Source organism: Geotrypetes seraphini, chromosome 13 (assembly GCF_902459505.1).
Source record: "Geotrypetes seraphini chromosome 13, aGeoSer1.1, whole genome shotgun sequence".
Classification (NCBI taxonomy): Eukaryota; Metazoa; Chordata; class Amphibia; order Gymnophiona; family Dermophiidae; genus Geotrypetes; species Geotrypetes seraphini.
Window position 1 is genome coordinate 23,956,046 of NC_047096.1, and position 18,761 is coordinate 23,974,806.

Here is an 18,761-nt window from a genome sequence, read left to right on the forward strand (position 1 = left end):
ATCTTGAAAACCCGACTGGCCTGGTAGTTGTCCAGGACAGGGTTGGGAACCATGTTCTAGTCCAGTGATTCCCAATCCTGTCCTGGAGGAACACCAGGCCAATCGGGTTTTCAGGCTAGCCCTAATGAATATGCATGAGAGAGATTTGCATATGATGGAAGTGATAGGCATGCAAATTTGCTTCATGCATATTCATTAGGGCTAGCCTGAAAACCCAATTGGCCTGGTGTTCCTCCAGGACAGGGTTGGGAACCACTGGACTAGGGGATGACTAGCAAAGGGCTCCTTTTACCAAGGTGCGCTAGGGCTTTAACGTGTGGAATAGCGCTCGCTGCATTGGCGCCCGCGCTAGACCTTAACGCCAGCATCGAGCTGGCATTAGTTCTAGAAGCGTAGCGCGCGGTAATTTCCTGCATGCGCTAAAAACGCTAGCGCACCTTCGTAAAAGGAGCCCAAAGTGTAGTCACGTGACGACATAAATGCCAATGTGAATTTGTCCCACACGTTGACTGCATTGCATCGTCTGCCATCTCTCTTCCTCTGCAAAACTAACACGTCCAATCACAAATCGCAAATCCTGTTGCTGAAAAATTATTTTATTGTCGCAAGGTGGTCTACAAATATTGACCAAGAAACAGCATCAGGTGTGAAGTTAGCCTCATGGGCTGACTGACGTCTGGCTCACGAGGACCCTGGTAGTAGTGTTAAATACTCCGATATAAACTTAAAAAGAAACAAAAACAGCTTCATAGAAAAGACAAAACCTTTGCAAGGGTCGAGAAAAAAAAAATTAACCTTTAGAAAAGTATTCTTTGTGTCTTAAGAGGTTTTATTCACTTTGCTCCAAGTGGCTGCTCCAGGGGAAAGGGGGCATATTTAAAGGCTGTGGCTGGAGCAAATGCAGCTGCAAAGCAGCTGTTTGAATTTCATCTCGTTTCAAGCACAATGAATAAGAAAGGCAGCCCCATGCACTGGATGTAAAATTGCTGGGTTCTTAAAATCCAGAAAAAAAAGGCACTCACCCCGTTTCCCCGGGGGTGGGGATAAGTAGCAGCAGTTCTTCTAAGCCTTATTGACTAGAGCACATTAGATCCCCACTTTTTTCTTTTATATCTGAAGAGCAAGCGAGAGGAATACTTCGAGCTGGGTTATATGATCTAGAAATGCTGTAATAACTCAAGTTAGGTGGGTGAAGCTTTTGCCATGGAAACTGTTCTGGAGGAGGGGGTCGTAATTCCATGGAACACCATACTCCATGTAATGAGCAGCCATGGGAATGGTACACTACTCTTTGGCAGATCTTTTTCTGGACCTTGTTGTCCAACGTAATGTGATGCTTTAAAAGTAGGGTGGATGGGAAAGGCAAAGTTTTCTAGTTGCTCAGCTGTGCACACATCGCTGATGATAAAAAAAAAAAAGATTTTTGCAGCTGGAAGAATTTGTCCTCATAATCCCTACCGCAGGATAAGTGAGAATAAGTTTAAATTGGTCATAGGAAACAACAACAGATAAAAGGCGATAAAAGCTTCTGTTTAAAACAAAATGATTTAAATACTTGAACCATTTCAAAATATATATCTATTTAGGTGCCTTAAAATCATTTGTAGGCATAAGGTTGCCCTGCATTCCTCTCTGTGTCCAGCACTGGGCGCTCTGGGTTTAGCTGGCATTTATGACCAGGACAGAGGTTCTGTAAGATTTCCAGATGTCGGTAAGATTGCCCTTCTACTGCCAGCTGTTTTCCAGGTGTACCAGCAGGAACATGTCCCCTTTATATTCTGCTCCAGTCCATGCAGGAAAGAGTCCAGTTTATCTTGGCACAGGGCACACATTGGGAGGGGGAGGGGTGGAAGCTTAATGCCCCTTATTCCTCAGCTCATAAACTGAGTATAGCCCTCAGCTCCGGTCACAATGACATCCATCCAGATCCGCATGGCCTCCGCTGATGGTGCCACCATGTAATAGAGTCTGTCATGGGTCTTCACGCAGAAGGTTAGGGCAGGGTTTGGACTCTGTAAAGAGAGGGTGGGGAAGGGGGGGAGACACGGTCACTAATGATACAATAGAGAGCAGAATAATTGCTACTTTTACCATCTCCTTTTGAGTGGTAAAACACAATTTAACTATTATCTGTTGAGGTGTTTGCTTGTCGATCCGCACTCTAAAGCCCTTTGAGCTCTTTCAAGCTCCAGCTGATCTAAAAAAATTTTTTTTTTAAATCTGGTGAAAATTTGTCAAGGTTTTCATATTCACAAATTTGTATGCGTCTGGGACAATGGCAATTTTAACATTTCTCTGCAGTCTGTTCTAGGTTCTCTATTTTGGAATTCCACAAGATCTGAGATTACCAGATCTACTCAAAAACTCAAATTATCTTTTCCTATGCTGAAAGGCATTATCTATACTGGCAAACTAGGGAAGTCTCTTCTTTTCAAAATTACTGAGCTTTGGAATAATTTTCCTGTCCAGTTGTGTGATCTGGGCTCTCTCCAATTATTTCAAAAACATTTGAAAACTTGGCTTTTCTCAAAATTGTAAACTTCGCTTCCCTCTATATCAGGGGTGTCAAAGTCCCTCCTCAAGGGCCGCAATCCAGGCGGGTTTTCAGGATTTCCCCAATGATTATGCATGAGATCTATTTGCACGCACTGCTTTCATTGCATGCTAATAGATGTCATGCATATTCATTGGGGAAATCCTGAAAACCCAACTGGATTGTGGCCCTTGAGGAGGGTCTTTGACACCCCTGCTCTATATTATTCCTAATTCCTATTGTATTTATTTTATTTATTTAATTAATTTCTGTAAACCGTGCAAAGCTCTACTTTTATAGAGAAGATGTGTTATATAAGCCTAAGGTTTAGTTTAGTTTTCAGGAAGTAGTGTACAGTAGATCTCTACTAGGCTCCAGTTCTTACATTTTCCTCCTTGAGTGTTTGCTATAAATCCTTTTTTACCAGTGTTATTTAAAGTACTAGGTCAAAGTATAACTACTACTATCAGTCATTTATATAGTGCTACAAGATATATGCAGCACTGTATATGTTATATGCATGTACAGCAGTGGTTCCCAAATCTGTCCTGGGGGACCCCCAGCCAGTCAAGTTTTCAAGATATTCCTAATGAATATGCATGAGAGAGATTTGCATACCTGTCACTTCCATTATATGCAAATCTCTCTCATGTATATTCATTAGGGATATCTTGAAAACCTGACTGGCTGGGGGTCCTCCAGGACAGGTTTGGGAACCACTGATGTACAATATATTCAGGTCGCACCCACCCACCTCACTCCCTACTCAACCTGTTGCAGACCTCCACCAAGCCTGCCGTAAGACCTGGTGAGCTGGGAGAGGAGTGACCCTTTCCACCTCCTGTCCCAGCCAACTCTAAAACCTTTCACCACCTGCAGCTAGTGGCTCTGCATGGGGCAGGAGCATAGGAAAATCGCTCCTGTCTCGGCCCACTGCCGGACTGCCAGGTCTTACGGCAGGCCCGCTGGAGGCCTACAAGGAAAGGGGCTGGGTGCAGAGCCTGGCAGGGCACTCCCCCCTAGGGTTATAGGCGAGTCAACCTTTTTTCAGGGAAAAAGGTTATTTCGGTTTATATTTGAGTAAATACAATACTTTCGCTGTCCCTAGTGGGCTCACAATCTGTTTTTTTTTTGGGGGGGGAGGGTTTGATTGTACATGGGGCTGCAGTGGGAACGGAACCCAGTTCCTTAGGATTAAAGTCTACCGTACAAACCAGTAGGCTACTCCTCCACTATAAATGCTTAAGTAAAAGTAAAAATAATTATAATGAAAAACAAATTCAAAATTTACTCAAGTAAAAGTAAAAAAAAAAAAAAAAAAGTGCCTAAAATACTTTTGGAGTAAAAAGTACCTCTGCTTTAAAGTGATCCAACTCATCTAACCAGTTCAAACACAGGCAACTCCACTGTTCTTAGAGGCTATATTCACTGAACAGCAAAATTTAAGATGAAATAATTCACCGTTTGCATGATGAAGTATGTAATGGCAAAATCCTCGTCCTGGTTTTGCTGTTTCATTTGGTTTACTGAGGAATTGTTATTTACATCTCCTTTCCAATTTTACTTTTTACTTTTAACTGCAAGCATCAAATGTAACGAGGAAAATTGGCAACATTATTACTTCAGTAAAAGTAACAAATGTTATCCTGCACTTCTTTACAAGGAAAAGTATCAAAATCTTGTACAGTAATTAGTTGCATTTACTTAGTTACGATACAACACAGATTTTGCCACTGCCGTGTTCCTTTAAAGAGCACTAATGATTCCTGCTCACTTTTCAATATCATCCATGATTTATCATATCTATCCAACCATAGTTTGATGCTGGATAAATGAGCAAATCAATGTCTATATATATATATATCAATGCCAATTCCTCTCAACCTTGAAATTCTGTCCCCAAGTATATTTAAATCTTTGCACTGTTGGTGACCTGTTAGCAGAAGTGGTGACACCCTTTAGCCTTGCTTTTGATCTTTAATTCCCAAAAGTGCAGCAATGAACCACACAGCCATCAAGACCTAAAAAGCCTGTGCTCAATGCTGTATGTTTATCCATGATCACTGTGCAGGTTTCCTGTCTTTCCTTGAACAAGAAGGTGGCTGTTTAGATTTAGCTGGCCTACGTTTTGTCAGAAGACAAAGCTTCAAAGCTATCTGGAACGGTCTACAAGCATCTTCAGGATGTCCTTTGTTAGTGTCATCTCATGGAACCACTCCCGTTTCAATTTTTTTTTTTGCCTTAGATGTCTTCACCTTAGCACAAAGCCCTCTTCTCTGCCCCCATCTGCTCCTTCCCTTCCTCTGTACCTCTTTAACGTTCGTAGTGCCAACAGCAACCCAAACCTGCTGCTCGTGCCAGTGTTGGCTCTTCCTGTGACATCACTTCCTAAGCGCATATCCAGGAAGTTATGTCAGAGGAAGAGCACCAGATTAGGGTTGCTGCTCGTGCCACAAATGTTAAGAAGTACGAGGGAAGGGGTGCATGCACGGTAGTGGGAGGGGGCAAGGCAGAGAGGAGGATGGGTGCCACAGAACTAACATTTCTATAGTTCTAGGATAACTAAAAAAAAAAAATAGAGTGAAAACTATCAGCAATCCAAACTAACCAAAAGTAAGTCTATGGTTGAAATGTTGTTTATCTTGTTTGGCTAAAGCTATTATTTTATATCGGAGCATATCCGGGAAAAGACCTCAACCACCCAAGTGTTTGAAAAAGTTTACTTCTGAGAAACACTTTAAAGGGGCTTGAACATCATCACTGGTCAAAAAACCCGGCAATCTTTTTTTTTTTTTTTTAATGCGTGATATTTAAATTAATTTCATGTGCGCATGGGTATAGTAACTATTACAGTCATTATATAAGCCGTATGTAAATATATCAAGGTTATTTCAATGGTCAGATTTAGCCACTATTTGTCGCAACAGCATCAAGTCGAGTACAGAACAAAGCGGCCAGATTAAAGCAGCAACAGCAGTTATTAATCGATCCACAGAGAATCAGCACTTCGCCTGAAGAAGCTGTCCGAGAGTGAAACTGACTGACCCAAGTTACGCTGGGAGCAATACAAGTGCTTTATTATACTTTGAGACAAATAATGGCTAAATCTGACCATTGAAATAACATCGCTATATTTAGATACTGCTTATATATAATGACTGCAACAGTTGTATTGCTCAGGTACGATATATGGAGGAAATAAAGCATAGAAACGTTTTGAGCAAAATAGATATTAATACTGCATTTTTAAGAGTAGGGTTAGTCAGTTTGTCAGCCTGGAAAAAAGAAATCTGTCTCGTGATAGTTTTTTGAGTTGTTATACAATTTCCTGGGTCCTCAAACCAACCTCTTTCCGAAACTGAATAGGTAGAAAATCAGAGATCTGCTATAAAAGAATAAAAAAAGAAGGAATTTTTACCTACTGTCCAAAAGAGAATGCATGCCTGTTCATGCACTTTGCACAGCAAACTTAGAGCCAGATGCATTAAACAGGATCAGTAAGACCATGTGGGTCTGCTCCAATCCAATTTTTCACCGATTCTAAAAGAGCTATTAAGGCACTAAAAATTTTGCATGCAAATGATTCACATGGAGGTTCATCATAATCCATCTCGCCCGTCCGCTTGACTGCTGTGAGAGCGACTCTCACATATGCGCAGAGCCAGCAGGGGAACCGCCAAAGCAGCCTCCTGCCATTCAGCTGTTTGGGGCAGGAAACATTTATTTATTTATTTTTGTTAATGGGCAAAGCGGCTGTGTGTGTGTTACACACAAACAATACTTGCCCCATTAAAAAAGCCCCCCCCTTTACCGATGACAGCCCTCACCAACATCCCCCCCTCAATGAACTAGGACCAACACCCCTGTGCCAATGCAAATTGGCAGGAAGGATGCCCACTCCGGCCATGCCAACCCTCCCCCTGCAAGAAAAAAATCAGTAGGAGGGAAGCCCATTCCCTCCTGCCAATGGAGGCCCCCCCCCCCCGGACCCAGCACCACCCCTGAACCATCCCCTACCCAAAAAGGCAGGAGGGATGCCCACTCCCTCCTGCCACCGGATGCTCTTCCAAACCAACTCTGTCCCCATACTGTTGTCTGAAGAGAGCAGGAGGGAGGCAGCTCCAATCTAAAATGGAGCCCCCCCCCCCACAGTGCACCATATGATGCACAGGGAGGGGCCTAAAGCCCTGATTAGGCCTTGGGCATCTGAGCCAATCAGAGCCTTAGGCTCCTAATGGTGGGGGGGTGGCACCTGGCATGGGGTGGGGGGCTCTGTTGGCAGGAGGGAGTGGGAATCCCTCCTGCTGATTTTTGCTGGCATGAGGGGGTGTCTGTCCCCGTTTCCGATTCATTGAGAAGGGCCATCATCGGCCAGGGGGAGGGTGCTTTTTTCTTTAATAGGGCAGATAGTGTGCATGTATAACACATGCACAGCATCGGTGCCCATTAGAAAAAGTTTCGGCAAGACAGGTCTTTACCAGTCACTTTTTTTTTTAATCGCTTTTTTTTGTGCATCACCAGGTGATGTTAGTGCATAAGTCACTTGGTTAGTTTATATGGGGTTTTAATATTAAATAGCTAATTTGCATGGCTGGATTGGAAAATGGGCATTCTAGGGGAAAAACGCGGTCATCCGTTTTGTGCATTGGGTCGGCAAATGTGATCGTCGCTAAAACAGTCCAAACTCGTTTAGCGACAAGCACCAACTTTAGTGCATCTAGCTCTTAGAACCCTCCAGTCCAAATCCCCACCTATCTCCCTCTCCTATACATAAAATAGTTTTCCTTTAAATTCGCAAAGCAGCCAGCTTTGCCTTTCCGCTTTCAGCATTAGTATCGTCCATGCAGGCTGGCTAACTGGTTTCTGTTATTAAGACAGCAATGCCCCAGGTGGGTGGCAGCAGTAGACTGGTGAAAGCGTGTCTGTTATTTCTCATCTCAGCACACAGATGCATTAAGTGAAAGGAGAGCAGGAGAACCTACTGGCTGTTAGAGAATGAAGTGAGACAACTTCATGAACCGTACATGGAAAGAGCAGAATAAGGAGGAAAAGGGAGCAGAAGGCAGAGAACAGAAACAGGAGGGGGGTGGGGGATACATACATTTGCAAGGCTCAAGTGGAAAAATCCTTTCTGTAGAGAGAAAAGAAAATCGCAACAATGGAGCAGAGCTAAGATAAGTACAAATACAGTGCGACGCTGACATGACGGAGGAAATCCATCCTCTCACCTTGGCAGCACTGCGCAGATGGTCGTAATATACTTCCTCAATGGCCTGGAAGTAAATGACTCCTTTCAGCTTTGTTTCATGCTTATCTGTTTCAGGCAAAGACAAAAAGACAAGAGACATTCAGCAACAAGCTCATTTGTTCACTTATCCCTCATGTTCTGGCCCTAAAACTCTGACACATGTGTTCCCTGCTGAACAACTGTAACTTATGAGCACTTATGTCCAGGGTAGAGAATGACAAAGTGACAAAATTCATCACCGTTCCCGTCCCCATGGATAACCGCGGGAAACCATCTTCATGCCATTCTTTAAGAAGAGAGGGAAGAATCAGAGTATGAATAGCCACAACCACTGACCCGCAAGCTTTGCTTTGAAGAATGCTGGGGTAGAAGGACTGAGGTTGAAATAGACACTAAAGAATGACAGTCTCTGGTATCCAGAGCAGATATTGTGATGTCATAATGCCTCATTTCACCAATGCCTAAGAACCAATCACATCAGTAATATCACAATGGCTTCATTATCCTTGGCTCCCATAAGAATCAGAGTATGAATGGCCAAAACCACTGACCCGCAAGCTTTGCTTTGAAGAATGCTGGTGTAGAAGGACTGAGGTTGAAATAGACACTAGAAAATGACATGGGATTATTTCCCACGGTTATCCGCGGGGACGGGAACGGTGATGAATTTTGTCACCGCGTCATTCTCTAGTCCAGGGTACTCACCTCCTCACGTATGAGAAGGGCCAGAGGATGTTGCCCTACAAGCTCCCTTCCAAACGAACAAGATCACTGTAATGCTGAATGGGCTGTTGATACATTCCAGGCAGAATTTAGGAATAGAGTCCAATGCTCACATTTGATATGCAGATTAGAGCATGACATGCAGACAAATTTTTCCCCGCGGAACTCATTTTCCTGTCCCGGCACATTCTTTTCCTGTCCCTGCCCCATTCCTGCAAGCTCTCTCCTCATCTGTATAAGCCTCAAACACTTTACAATCATGTGAGGTTAAGGCAGAGCTTAGAGGAATGGGGCAGGGACAGCCACAAAATCTGCAGGAACGGGACGGGGAAATTTGAGTTCCTGCGGGAACAAATCTGTTCCCGTGTCATTCTGTAATGCAGATCTCCAATATCTGTGGACAGGTACAGATACAGATGTTACTATAACTTACTTATATTGTATGGCAAGCCCTCCAAAACTACTGTACCTACATAAAGATGACATCTGCAGGCATAAGGGCTATTGTTGGGTACAGTAAGTTTTGGGTGGGTTTTGGAAGTCTCACCATCTGTACCTGGGACTTGTAATATGATATTTTCTGCATGAATCCTTAGAGTGCCTTTCTGCAGTGCTCAGGAATGCTCAGTTGCTTGGACCTCAGAATAGCTTGCTTTTGTACATTTTTCATGTGAATATCTTTATATTTGAGAATGGCCAAAAACATCTAGATAACAAATTTTCAAACAAAAAAGACTGACATATTGCAGTTTTGAAAATGAACATTTTCTCTACTGGATTTCTGGACGTCTTTCCCAAGACATCCAAACTCAGACTTAGGTGTCCTATTGATAAGGCCCCTCTATATCTCTGTGACAGAATGAGGGATTTTCCCTCTCTAGGACTGCTATTATGCCACTGGGCAGCAGAAGGCATAGGACATTTAGGAAAGACTACAGGTCCCAGATTGCCATGCGCTGCATAGCTCGGTGCTGAGTCAGAGGGGCGGGAGCCAGGGAGGAATATTTCTGTCCACATCTGGCTCAATTAAGGGAGGTCCCAGAGGAAGGAGGGGTCAACAACAGACATCTGGTGTATATACGCTTGGCTGAGGTAAGCCAGAGTATTTGTCTATTTAGGCAAACTAAAGAAGTAAAAAGTGTTTTGTTCCTATGCTACTGTGTGTGTGTGTGTGTGTGTGTGGGGGGGGGGGTTGTGTGCTGACCTTTCTCAAAAATCCAAGACAACCTGCCACCAGTGGTGTAGTAAGGGGGAGGTGAGCGGGTGGTCTGCTCGGGGCGCCAGGCACCCCTCCTCCTCTCTCCCCCTTCCGCGCGTACACCCTTTCCCTTCCCTTCCCCCCCCATACCTTTTTAACTTTGGCACAAGCAGCCACCAACTTGCTGCCCACGTCGGCTTTGGCGCTCTCGCCGACGTCACTTCTGGGACCCACACCTAGGAAGTGACGTCGGAGAGTGCGCCGATGCCAACGCAGGCACTAAGTTGGTAGCTGCTGGTGCCAAAGTTAAAAAGGTAAGGGGAAGGAAGGCCGCTCACCCGCGCTATGCCACTGCCTGCCACACAAGGTTGTCTGTTACAATCTCTGACAGCGAGAAGTTTGATACTGAATACATTAATATTACTGAGATGAGTTATGCTGTGATGGGGGAGTTGGCTGGGAGGGTTTATAGATATTCATGATTTTTTTTCTCTCTCTTTTTCATGTATTACAGTAGAAAATGTTTTCTACATTTCTTCTTTGGAATGAAAATATAATTGTTTGAACTTAAGGGGTGGAGGATGGTACGAGGGTCATTTCGTAAATAATGCACACAAATTTTTTTTTTATTTACATGTTTTATTTTTTTTTTCCAAGTATTTCTTTACAATCCTTCAATACAGTCTCCATGCTTTGCAATGACCGAGTCCCAACATCCAGGAAATAATAACTTTATTCTTATATACCGCCAGCAATCTTGCGACTTCTAGGCGGTTTACATTAAATAGAAACTGTAAATACAATAAATAATAGCTGTAGATACAATGAATAGAGCTGTACATACAACGAATTGAAGAGAATAACAGTGTGCATCTGAAATGTCATTATTCCATCCAAGACACCGTTTTTGTTCAGTTGCCGAATGGCTCGGGTGCCGGCGGAAGAAAGCTCTTCCAGAAATGCAAAGCGATGTCCACGCATAGGTTGTTTCAACTTTGGAAAAATGTCGAAGTCTGGTGGACTCATATCTGGACTGTACACGAGGTAACACCTCCCAGCCATATTTGCGTAGTTTTTCAAAGACGAGTGGAGAGCTCAATCAAAAGTCAAACAAATGATGATTTTTGCTTATGATCATAAGAACATAAGAAGTTGCCCCCGCTGAGTCAGACCAGAGGTCCATCTTGCTCAGCGGTCCGCTCCCGCGGCGGCCCATCAGGCCTAGTGCCTGAACAGTGGTCCCTGATTAATTTTGTAACTTACCTCTAATCCCATCCCTATAATCTACCTTTACTCTTATCTGTACCCCTCAATCCCTTTGTCTTCCAAGTACCTATCCAAAGCTTTTTTGAACCCCTGTAGCGTGCTCCTGTTTATCACATCCTCTGGTAGCGCGTTCCATGTATCCACCACCCTCATTACAGATGAAGTTCCATGTGAAAGAAGTGTCACAGCAGTGTATTATCATGATTTTTTGCAAAAAATGCGCAGAAAAATGCACAAACCCGACCTCAATTGCTCTTGGCCAAGCCAATCACTCTTCATGACAACGCTCGCCCGCATATGATGAATGTCATTGAAAAACTACACGCATACGACTGGGAGGTGTTACCTCATGCTCCCTTCAGTCCAGACATGAGTCCACCAGACTTCGACCTTTTTCCAAAGTTGAAACAACCTATGCGTGGACATCGTATTGCATCTCTGGAAAAGCTTTTTTCCGCCGGCACCCAAGCTATTCGGCAACTGAACAAAAATGGTGTCTTGGATGGAATAATGAAGCTTCCCAGACGTTGGGACTCAGTCATGGCAAAGCAGAGCGACTATACTGAAGGATTGTAAAGAAATACTTGGAACCCCCCCCCCAAAAAAAAAAAAAACAAACATGGAAATAGTGTGCATTATTTATGAAATGATCCTCATATTTATTTCCTGCTCAGAACACATTTTTTAAAAATGTGTTTGCACCGAGTATATGTATATTTACATTGCTGAAAGCTGGAAGGAGCTAAAGTTGTCAAATTAATCAAAATATCCTGCTGGTTTTCTTACCGATATAGTAGGAGAGAGTACGTTTCAAGCGATCGAAGACGAACCAGCGCTTTTTCCAGGACTTGATCTTGCCCCCCATCTTGGTCAGGTAGCCCTTACACATTTTCTCAGTCAGGATGATGTGGGGGCACATGTCCACACTGTGACCACAAGACTCGATGTGCATCTTCAAGTCAAAGTCTTCTTTCCTGATTGGCAGATAGCGCGTCAGGGGCCGGGCCTGCAGTCAACATGCCGTTAGAAATCTAATGCACACGCTAATCATATTGTTACAGTAAACTGCAAGGTTTCCGCACAACATTAGCTGGATGAGTTTATGCACAGAATACCATAACTCTATGGGAGTCCTTTTACAAAGCGCACGCACTGGGTTGGCGCGTGCTAGCCAAATAACTACCGCCTGCTCAAGAGGAGGTAGTGGCGTGGGATTTTAGCACACGCAGGCTCCAGCGCACCTTCGTAAAAGGAGCCCTATATCTTTGTCCCAATAAAGCTGACAGATATTTCATTCTGCCTTTGCTTTGTTTGTGTGATGTGAGATTACTTATTTATTCATTCATTCATTCAATTATTTAGCCTGTCTTCCCAAAGGAGCCTAGAACGGGTTACAAAGTACATCCAGAGATGACATAATTTGCAATATTTGAACACAAAAAAAAGGAAGAACGATCTCTAAGAAAAAATAAATTGTAATACTTTAAATTTGGGAATACTCCTCCCATACACTCAGAATTGTGTAATTTGACCAAAGGCCGAAGCCCGTACCTCCAAACCCACCACCCAATCATTGTATATGACTTGTTAATCTGAGGATTTGATGTTTTTGATATAGTAAATCATTAAAAAAAAAAAAAACTTTAAAAAATTTTTTGATTACATCCTCAGATTAACAACCCATATGGCTGAAAGCACATGTGCTATTACACAGACACATCACTGTGAACTATGTCAGCCTATTTACGCTTCATAGGAACAGGTTTATGCAAACAGAGTCTGAGCAATACTCAGAAAAAAACTATTTTAAAATTTGTAAACACACCTTTTTACCCACATGAAATGTGCAGAAAATTACCATATTTCCAATACCACAAAAAAAAAAAAATCTTATGGTACTTCATCTGCAGGTAAGATTTTTAACTGAAGGATGCTGAATGCACACTCTAAGGAAACATCTATTATTAATCCTTTATTTGGCATTGTTGCTCAGAAGCAACATGTGTCTTCAATGGCTCTTATGGGAGATCTGCATCTCCAAATGCCCTGTTACTTGGCACTGTTGCGCTCGCTCAACATCAAATTACATAAAGCAGCCGTTTCAAGTTTATTATATTTTTAATATACCAACCATCAACAGGTATCTGGCCGGTTTACAGTAAAATTATAAGAAAGAGAAAAGAGTCATAAATATATAAAGATGATGGGTGGACATCAAAAACATAACTTGACAGATATGAAAGTGAGGGTAAGAGGGAAAGGAGGGGAAAGTTACATGTTTTGGAGAAGAGAGGGAGAAAGTGGGAGTGGGGAAAAACATATTGGGTGGGGTCGCTTTTTTAAAGCGGTTGGTTAAATAAATGAGAACCAGAAGAGTGAAGGAGAGAGAAGAGAAGGAGAGGGAAATAGAAAAGAAAAAAAAAAAGAAAGAAAGAAGGTAGCTCTAAGCACAGGCAAAAGCGTCACGGAATAAGAAAGTCTTCAAATTAATCTTGAATTTATCTAAATGTTGTTCTTCTCGGAGTTGTTGTGGCAGGGCATTCCACAACGTTGGGGCGACTACTGTAAATTTATTTTCCGGGTGTAATAGAACTCTTTTACGGAAGGGATTCGTAAAAGTTTTTGATCTGTTGACCTCAGAGTACGTGAGGAACATTGAGGAATGAGAACCTTATCAAGATATAGAGGCTGGTGTGAGAGTTTTATTTTGAAAGTAAGCAAGATGATTTTATAGGTGATACGATGTATGTTAGGTAACCAATGTGCCTCTTTCAAAAGCGGGGTAACATGATCATATTTGCCTATTTTGTAAATGAGTTTTATTGCTGTATTTTGTATTAATTGTAAGCGGCAAATTTCTTTTTGTGGGAGGCCGTTATAAAGAGAGTTGCAATAGTCTAAGTGAGAAATGACTAGAGAGTGAACCAGAATTGTGATTGCATCTGTCCCTAAAATCGAAGTTAATGAACGAATAAGACGAAGTTTGAAGAAACAGATTTTTACTACCGAACTGATTTGATCATGGAATGTGAGATCCTTATCGATAATGACTCCTAATAATTTTATTTTTGTTTCCATTTGTATAGGAGTGGATTTGATAGAAATTTTGCCAGATAGAGATTCAATGTTTTTGATTGGGAGTAGTAGGGCACGGGATTTATCAATGTTGAGAGAGAGTTTATTTGTATAAAGCCAGTCATTTACAGCATCCAGTTTATTGTTTATGTCTATTATATCTGAAGTGTTTGAGTGTTGACTGGGTGGAGTAGTTGTATGTCATCTGCATAGGCGAAGATTGTGAATCCAATAGATTGTGCTAGCGTAAGAAGAGGAGACAGAAAGATGTTGAATAGTAGTGGAGATAGAATAGATCCTTGCGGAACACCATAGGTTGGTGATATAGGTTGGGAAGCTTCATTCTTTACATGAACTTTAAATCTACGTTCATTAAAGTATGAAATGAACCATAAAAGAGCCGGACCTGTAATACCGCAGTCTTTAAGTCGATTAATAAGGAGAGAGTGATCAATAGTGTCGAAGGCTGCGGACAGGTCGAGGGAAATAAGAAGAACAGATTTTTGGTGATCATGATAGTAATGAATAGTTGAGATGAGGCCTAGCAGTGACAGTTCAGTGGAATGTGAAGAACGAAAGCCTGTTTGACATGGATGTAGGGCATGGGTGTTTTCGATAAATTCTGTAAGTTGAGTGTGAATGATTTTTTCAGTTAGTTTAGAGATTAAGGGTAGGTTAGCGATGGGGCGGTAATTTGCCGGCTGAGAGGGGTCTAAATTGTGCTGTTTCAATTTTGGGATAACGAGGGCTGTTTTCCAAGCAGTAGGTACTAGGTTGTCAGAAAGAGACTTGGATACCATTTCCCAGATGAATGGGCCGAAGATGGAAAATAATTTTTTAAGGAGTGAGGGGGGAATACTCTCCATAAGATTGTTGGAGGTATTTAAGGATTGTAAGATAAGGAGAAGATTTGCTAGTGAGGGCATTTTGAAATTTGAACAGGTGCTGAATGAGAGATTCGTAGAATCGTCGGGAGTGTAAGAAGGAGAGGCAGAAGAGGAAGGTCCTAGATGTGATCTAATATCCTTGATTTTTGTATCAAAGAAAAGTGCCAGCTCATTGGCAGATGGTTGCGTAGTTAAGGGTTAAGGGTGGGAGGACTTTATCTAAGTGGGCTAAACCATTAAGACAGGCTATTTTAACACAAGTCAAGCTATTTTAGGACAGGGTCTCATTGGATAAAATGTTTGCTAAAATAAGAACATAAGAATTGCCGCTGCTGGGTCGGACCCGGGGTCCGTCATGCCCAGCAGTCCGCTCATGCAGGGGCCCTTTGGTCAAAGACCAGCGCCCTAACTGAGACTAGCCCTACTAGCGTATGTCCTTGTTCAGCAGGAACTTGTCTAACTTTGTCTTGAATCCTGGAGGGTGTTTTTCCCTATGACAGACTCCAGAAGAGCGTTCAAGTTTTCTACCACTCTCTGTACGAGTTAGTGATAAAATAACAAATCTTAATGGTAGCTCTCATTGATAACTTCCCCCATTGATTGTGAAAAGTTCTCAGTCTCTTGTGATGTCATAATGCCTCATTCCACCAATGCCTAAGAGACAACCTTATCAGTGATGTCACAGTGGCTTCACTGTTCTATACTTGGTTCAACATTATTACATATAGCAGTGATTTTGACTTCTAGAGACATTTCTGTCTTCTTTAATTAAACGGGGAATGTTATTAATATGGTCCATTATTAATATGGATTGTTTTACTGTTGACTCTTTATTAGTAACTAGGTCTCATTGCATAAAAATGAGATCCTATGCTAAAATAGCCCGTCTTGACTGTAGCCCACTTTGATAACTTCCCTCCTAAATGCCAAAACATGTTTGCACTTGATCTCACAGAAATGTGTTTGCTTGTTCGTGGAGAAAGATTGCTTCTGGGTAGAAACAGTCTGGAGTGAACTCTTGCAGTTTGCCGGGTCAAAGGATGACATTAGAAAGGAGACCCTGGACATTGGAGGGCAAGGGAATTTGGCAGGGGCACCCGTTCCTTTACGGTTTTGCAAACTCAAAGAGTTCTCTTTAAGAAAGACTTTTGATTTACACAGCTATTGAATAAAGCTAAATCCAGAATAAAATAAAAAATACAGTATGGGCTTTAAATAAACTTCTGTAGGAGCTCAAGTCACCAGAGAAAGATCCTGTTGAGATAACACCCCCTTCTTCCACCCCAATGAAGGAACATAGGCACACATATATAACACACATGGAGCTGAAGACCAGCTGCTCTTGTCCTTCTTACCTGGGAGAAATGTTTCTCTCTCATCTTGACTTCTTTCTCGATCAGCCGCTGGCGATGGACAGTTTCATCTTGCAGCCGCTTTTCCAACTCCTCCCGCCGCTTCCTCTCGTCCTCCAGGGCCTGACGCCGCATCTCCACCTCCCTCTCCTATAACAAAAAGCTCATAAGCACTTCAGTCCACTTCACAGGTCACCTATAAAGCATGGCCTTTAGTCTACAAAGTACTACACTTAGGTAAACAAGTTTATCGAAACTCGGTTTCATTTATCTATTCAGATTTTTGTCATCATGTGCTTGTTTTTGACCCCAAGAAGAAGGCATTGCCTTTAAAAGCTAATCAAAAAAATGGATTAAGTTAGTCCAATAAAAAGGTGTCATTTTTGTATTTTCTTTATTTTGTTTTATTTCTCTTTGTTACCAGGACAGAGAAAAATGACTGATGGACCCAGGGCCAGATTCTGCAAACAGTGCCATTATCAGCAGCAACCTACAAAGGTAACAGGATAATCACACGCCAGACGCCAGCACGCCGACAATCCAGCGCCGACAATTTGGCGCAAGACAGAAGCACGCGGGGGAAAAAGTAATTTTTAAAGAGCTCCGACTGGGGGTTTGGGGTGGCAACCACCCCACTTTATTGGTTAGTGTTCGCGCTGCTGTTGCAGGGGGGCGTGGGGGGTGAAACCCCCCACATTATAGAGAAAATGGAACTTTTCCCGAAAAAAATCAGAAAAGGTTCCGTTTTCGCTATAATGGAGGTTTCCAACCCCCCGAACCCCTCTCCAACAGCAGCGTGAACACTAACCAATAAACTGGGGGGGTTGCAACCCCAAACCCCCCATCGGACCTCTTTAAAAATTACTTTTTCCCCCACGCGCTTCTGTCTTGCGCCGAATTGTTGGCGCTGGATTGTCGGCGCGTTGGCATCTGGCACACGATTATCCCATCATCTTTGTAGGTGCACGAGCCCTTACCACATCATAGGGTCGATCATGGAACGGCGCCATTTGGAGAATCGTGGCGACATGAAATGTAGGCCAGGGTATTAAAGGCCTACATTTCTGGTGCCAACCTAAAGAGGCACCTAAGGACGCCTAAAGCCACTTCTAGTTGCAGTGGCCATAGGCTCCCTTAGGCACCTCTTTAATCGGGAGTAGTGGCATAGTATGGGGAGGCAAGGGGGGCAGCCCGCCCTGGGTGCCATGTTGGCAGGGGCATCAGCAACCCCCCTCCCCGCCTCTTCCCATTCCTCTCCATGCACGCACCCCCTTCCCTTCCCCCACGCCTCTAGGTGAAGTTGTTCAGGGCGGTCAACGACATGCTCTTTGCGATCCCGTCGGCTCTCCCGCTGATGTCACATCCGAAGAAGTGATATCAGAGGAAGTGATGTCAGAGGGAGAAGTGATGTCAGAGGGAGAACATATGGGATCGTGGGGAGCACGTTGTTGACTGCTGCGAGTAACAACTTCAGCTAGAGGTGCGGAGGAAGTGCATGGGTTGCGGGGGGGGGGGGGGTAGGGTGGCACCACTGCCCCGGATGCCTCTCACCCTCGCTACACCACTGATCAGGAAAAAGGCGCTGTTTTTGGGAGGCACCCAAGGGCACCTCCATTTCTTTTCCTGACATTTTAATTGGTACAGTCAATTACCTGTGCAGACTGTACCAATTGCAAATGATTTAAGTTAGACCAACAAAAAGGCAAAAATGGTCAAGGGTTCCAAGAGTGGTCGAAGAACAGCAAACACCACAAAAACTTAAATAAACAACTAGCGTTGAATGAACAAACACTTAAATGTGAATAACTTTAAGAATTTTGTGAAATTTAGGTACCCTCAGTGTGAGGGGTCAGCGACGGGAGCAATGCTCCAACGCTTCACGCAACAAGGTGGCGCCTAGAAGACCACCACCTACACACCATCATAGGGTACCTGCGTGTGTTTTAAATCTAAATAACACTACCACCATCAAAAACAGTGTAAAATAAACACAGGTGAAAACAGTTACAACAACCACTCTGGGAACCCCCCAGCCAGCTCCCAAAAAGTAAAAATAGCCCAACTTAGCTTCAATAAATCTTCATCCGATGTCCAGGGGAAGTAGGACAGGGCAGATGGAACGCCACAGGTTATTCACATTTAAGCGTTTGTTCATTCAACGCTAGTTGTTTATTTAAGTTTTTGTGGTGTTTGCTGTTCTTCAACCACTCTTGGAACCCTTGACCATTTTTGCCTTTTTGTTGGTCTTTTTGCAAGTTTCTGTGGCAACTTTATTTTGGAGTCTATTGTGTGCAATGATTTAAGTTAGGCAGCAGTAGGACATTCAGATATTCCTCATCTGTATCTATAGAGAAAGGATCTCTCCCCTTTACTCACCTGATGCTTGGATCCAAAACAGCTGAGCAGCAAGAAGGCTGCAGACTCTTAAGAGGTTCTACCAGGATATTTAAAGAACAGATGGGCAAGTTTGTATGTGGAT

General features: G+C 43.0%; 1 protein-coding gene across 12 annotated transcripts in view; it reads right to left on the reverse strand.

Moving 5' to 3' along the window:
- Positions 1-580: 580 nt before the first annotated feature.
- PHLDB1 (pleckstrin homology like domain family B member 1) overlaps positions 581-18,761 on the reverse strand; it is a 142,625-nt gene continuing 124,444 nt past the window's right edge. For 8 of the 12 annotated variants that reach the window (XM_033917615.1, XM_033917616.1, XM_033917619.1 and 5 more), the window contains 6 exons: positions 16,286-16,432; positions 11,755-11,974; positions 7,762-7,847; positions 7,635-7,664; positions 5,880-5,918; positions 581-2,012 (listed from right to left, as the gene is read on the reverse strand). In XM_033917615.1, the coding sequence (XP_033773506.1) occupies positions 1,872-2,012; positions 5,880-5,918; positions 7,635-7,664; positions 7,762-7,847; positions 11,755-11,974; positions 16,286-16,432 (663 nt within the window). In that variant the 3' untranslated portion in view covers positions 581-1,871. The remainder of the gene's footprint in view (positions 2,013-5,879; positions 5,919-7,634; positions 7,665-7,761; positions 7,848-11,754; positions 11,975-16,285; positions 16,433-18,761) is intronic. The other 4 variants (XM_033917618.1, XM_033917622.1, XM_033917624.1 and 1 more) reach the window with 2 other exon arrangements.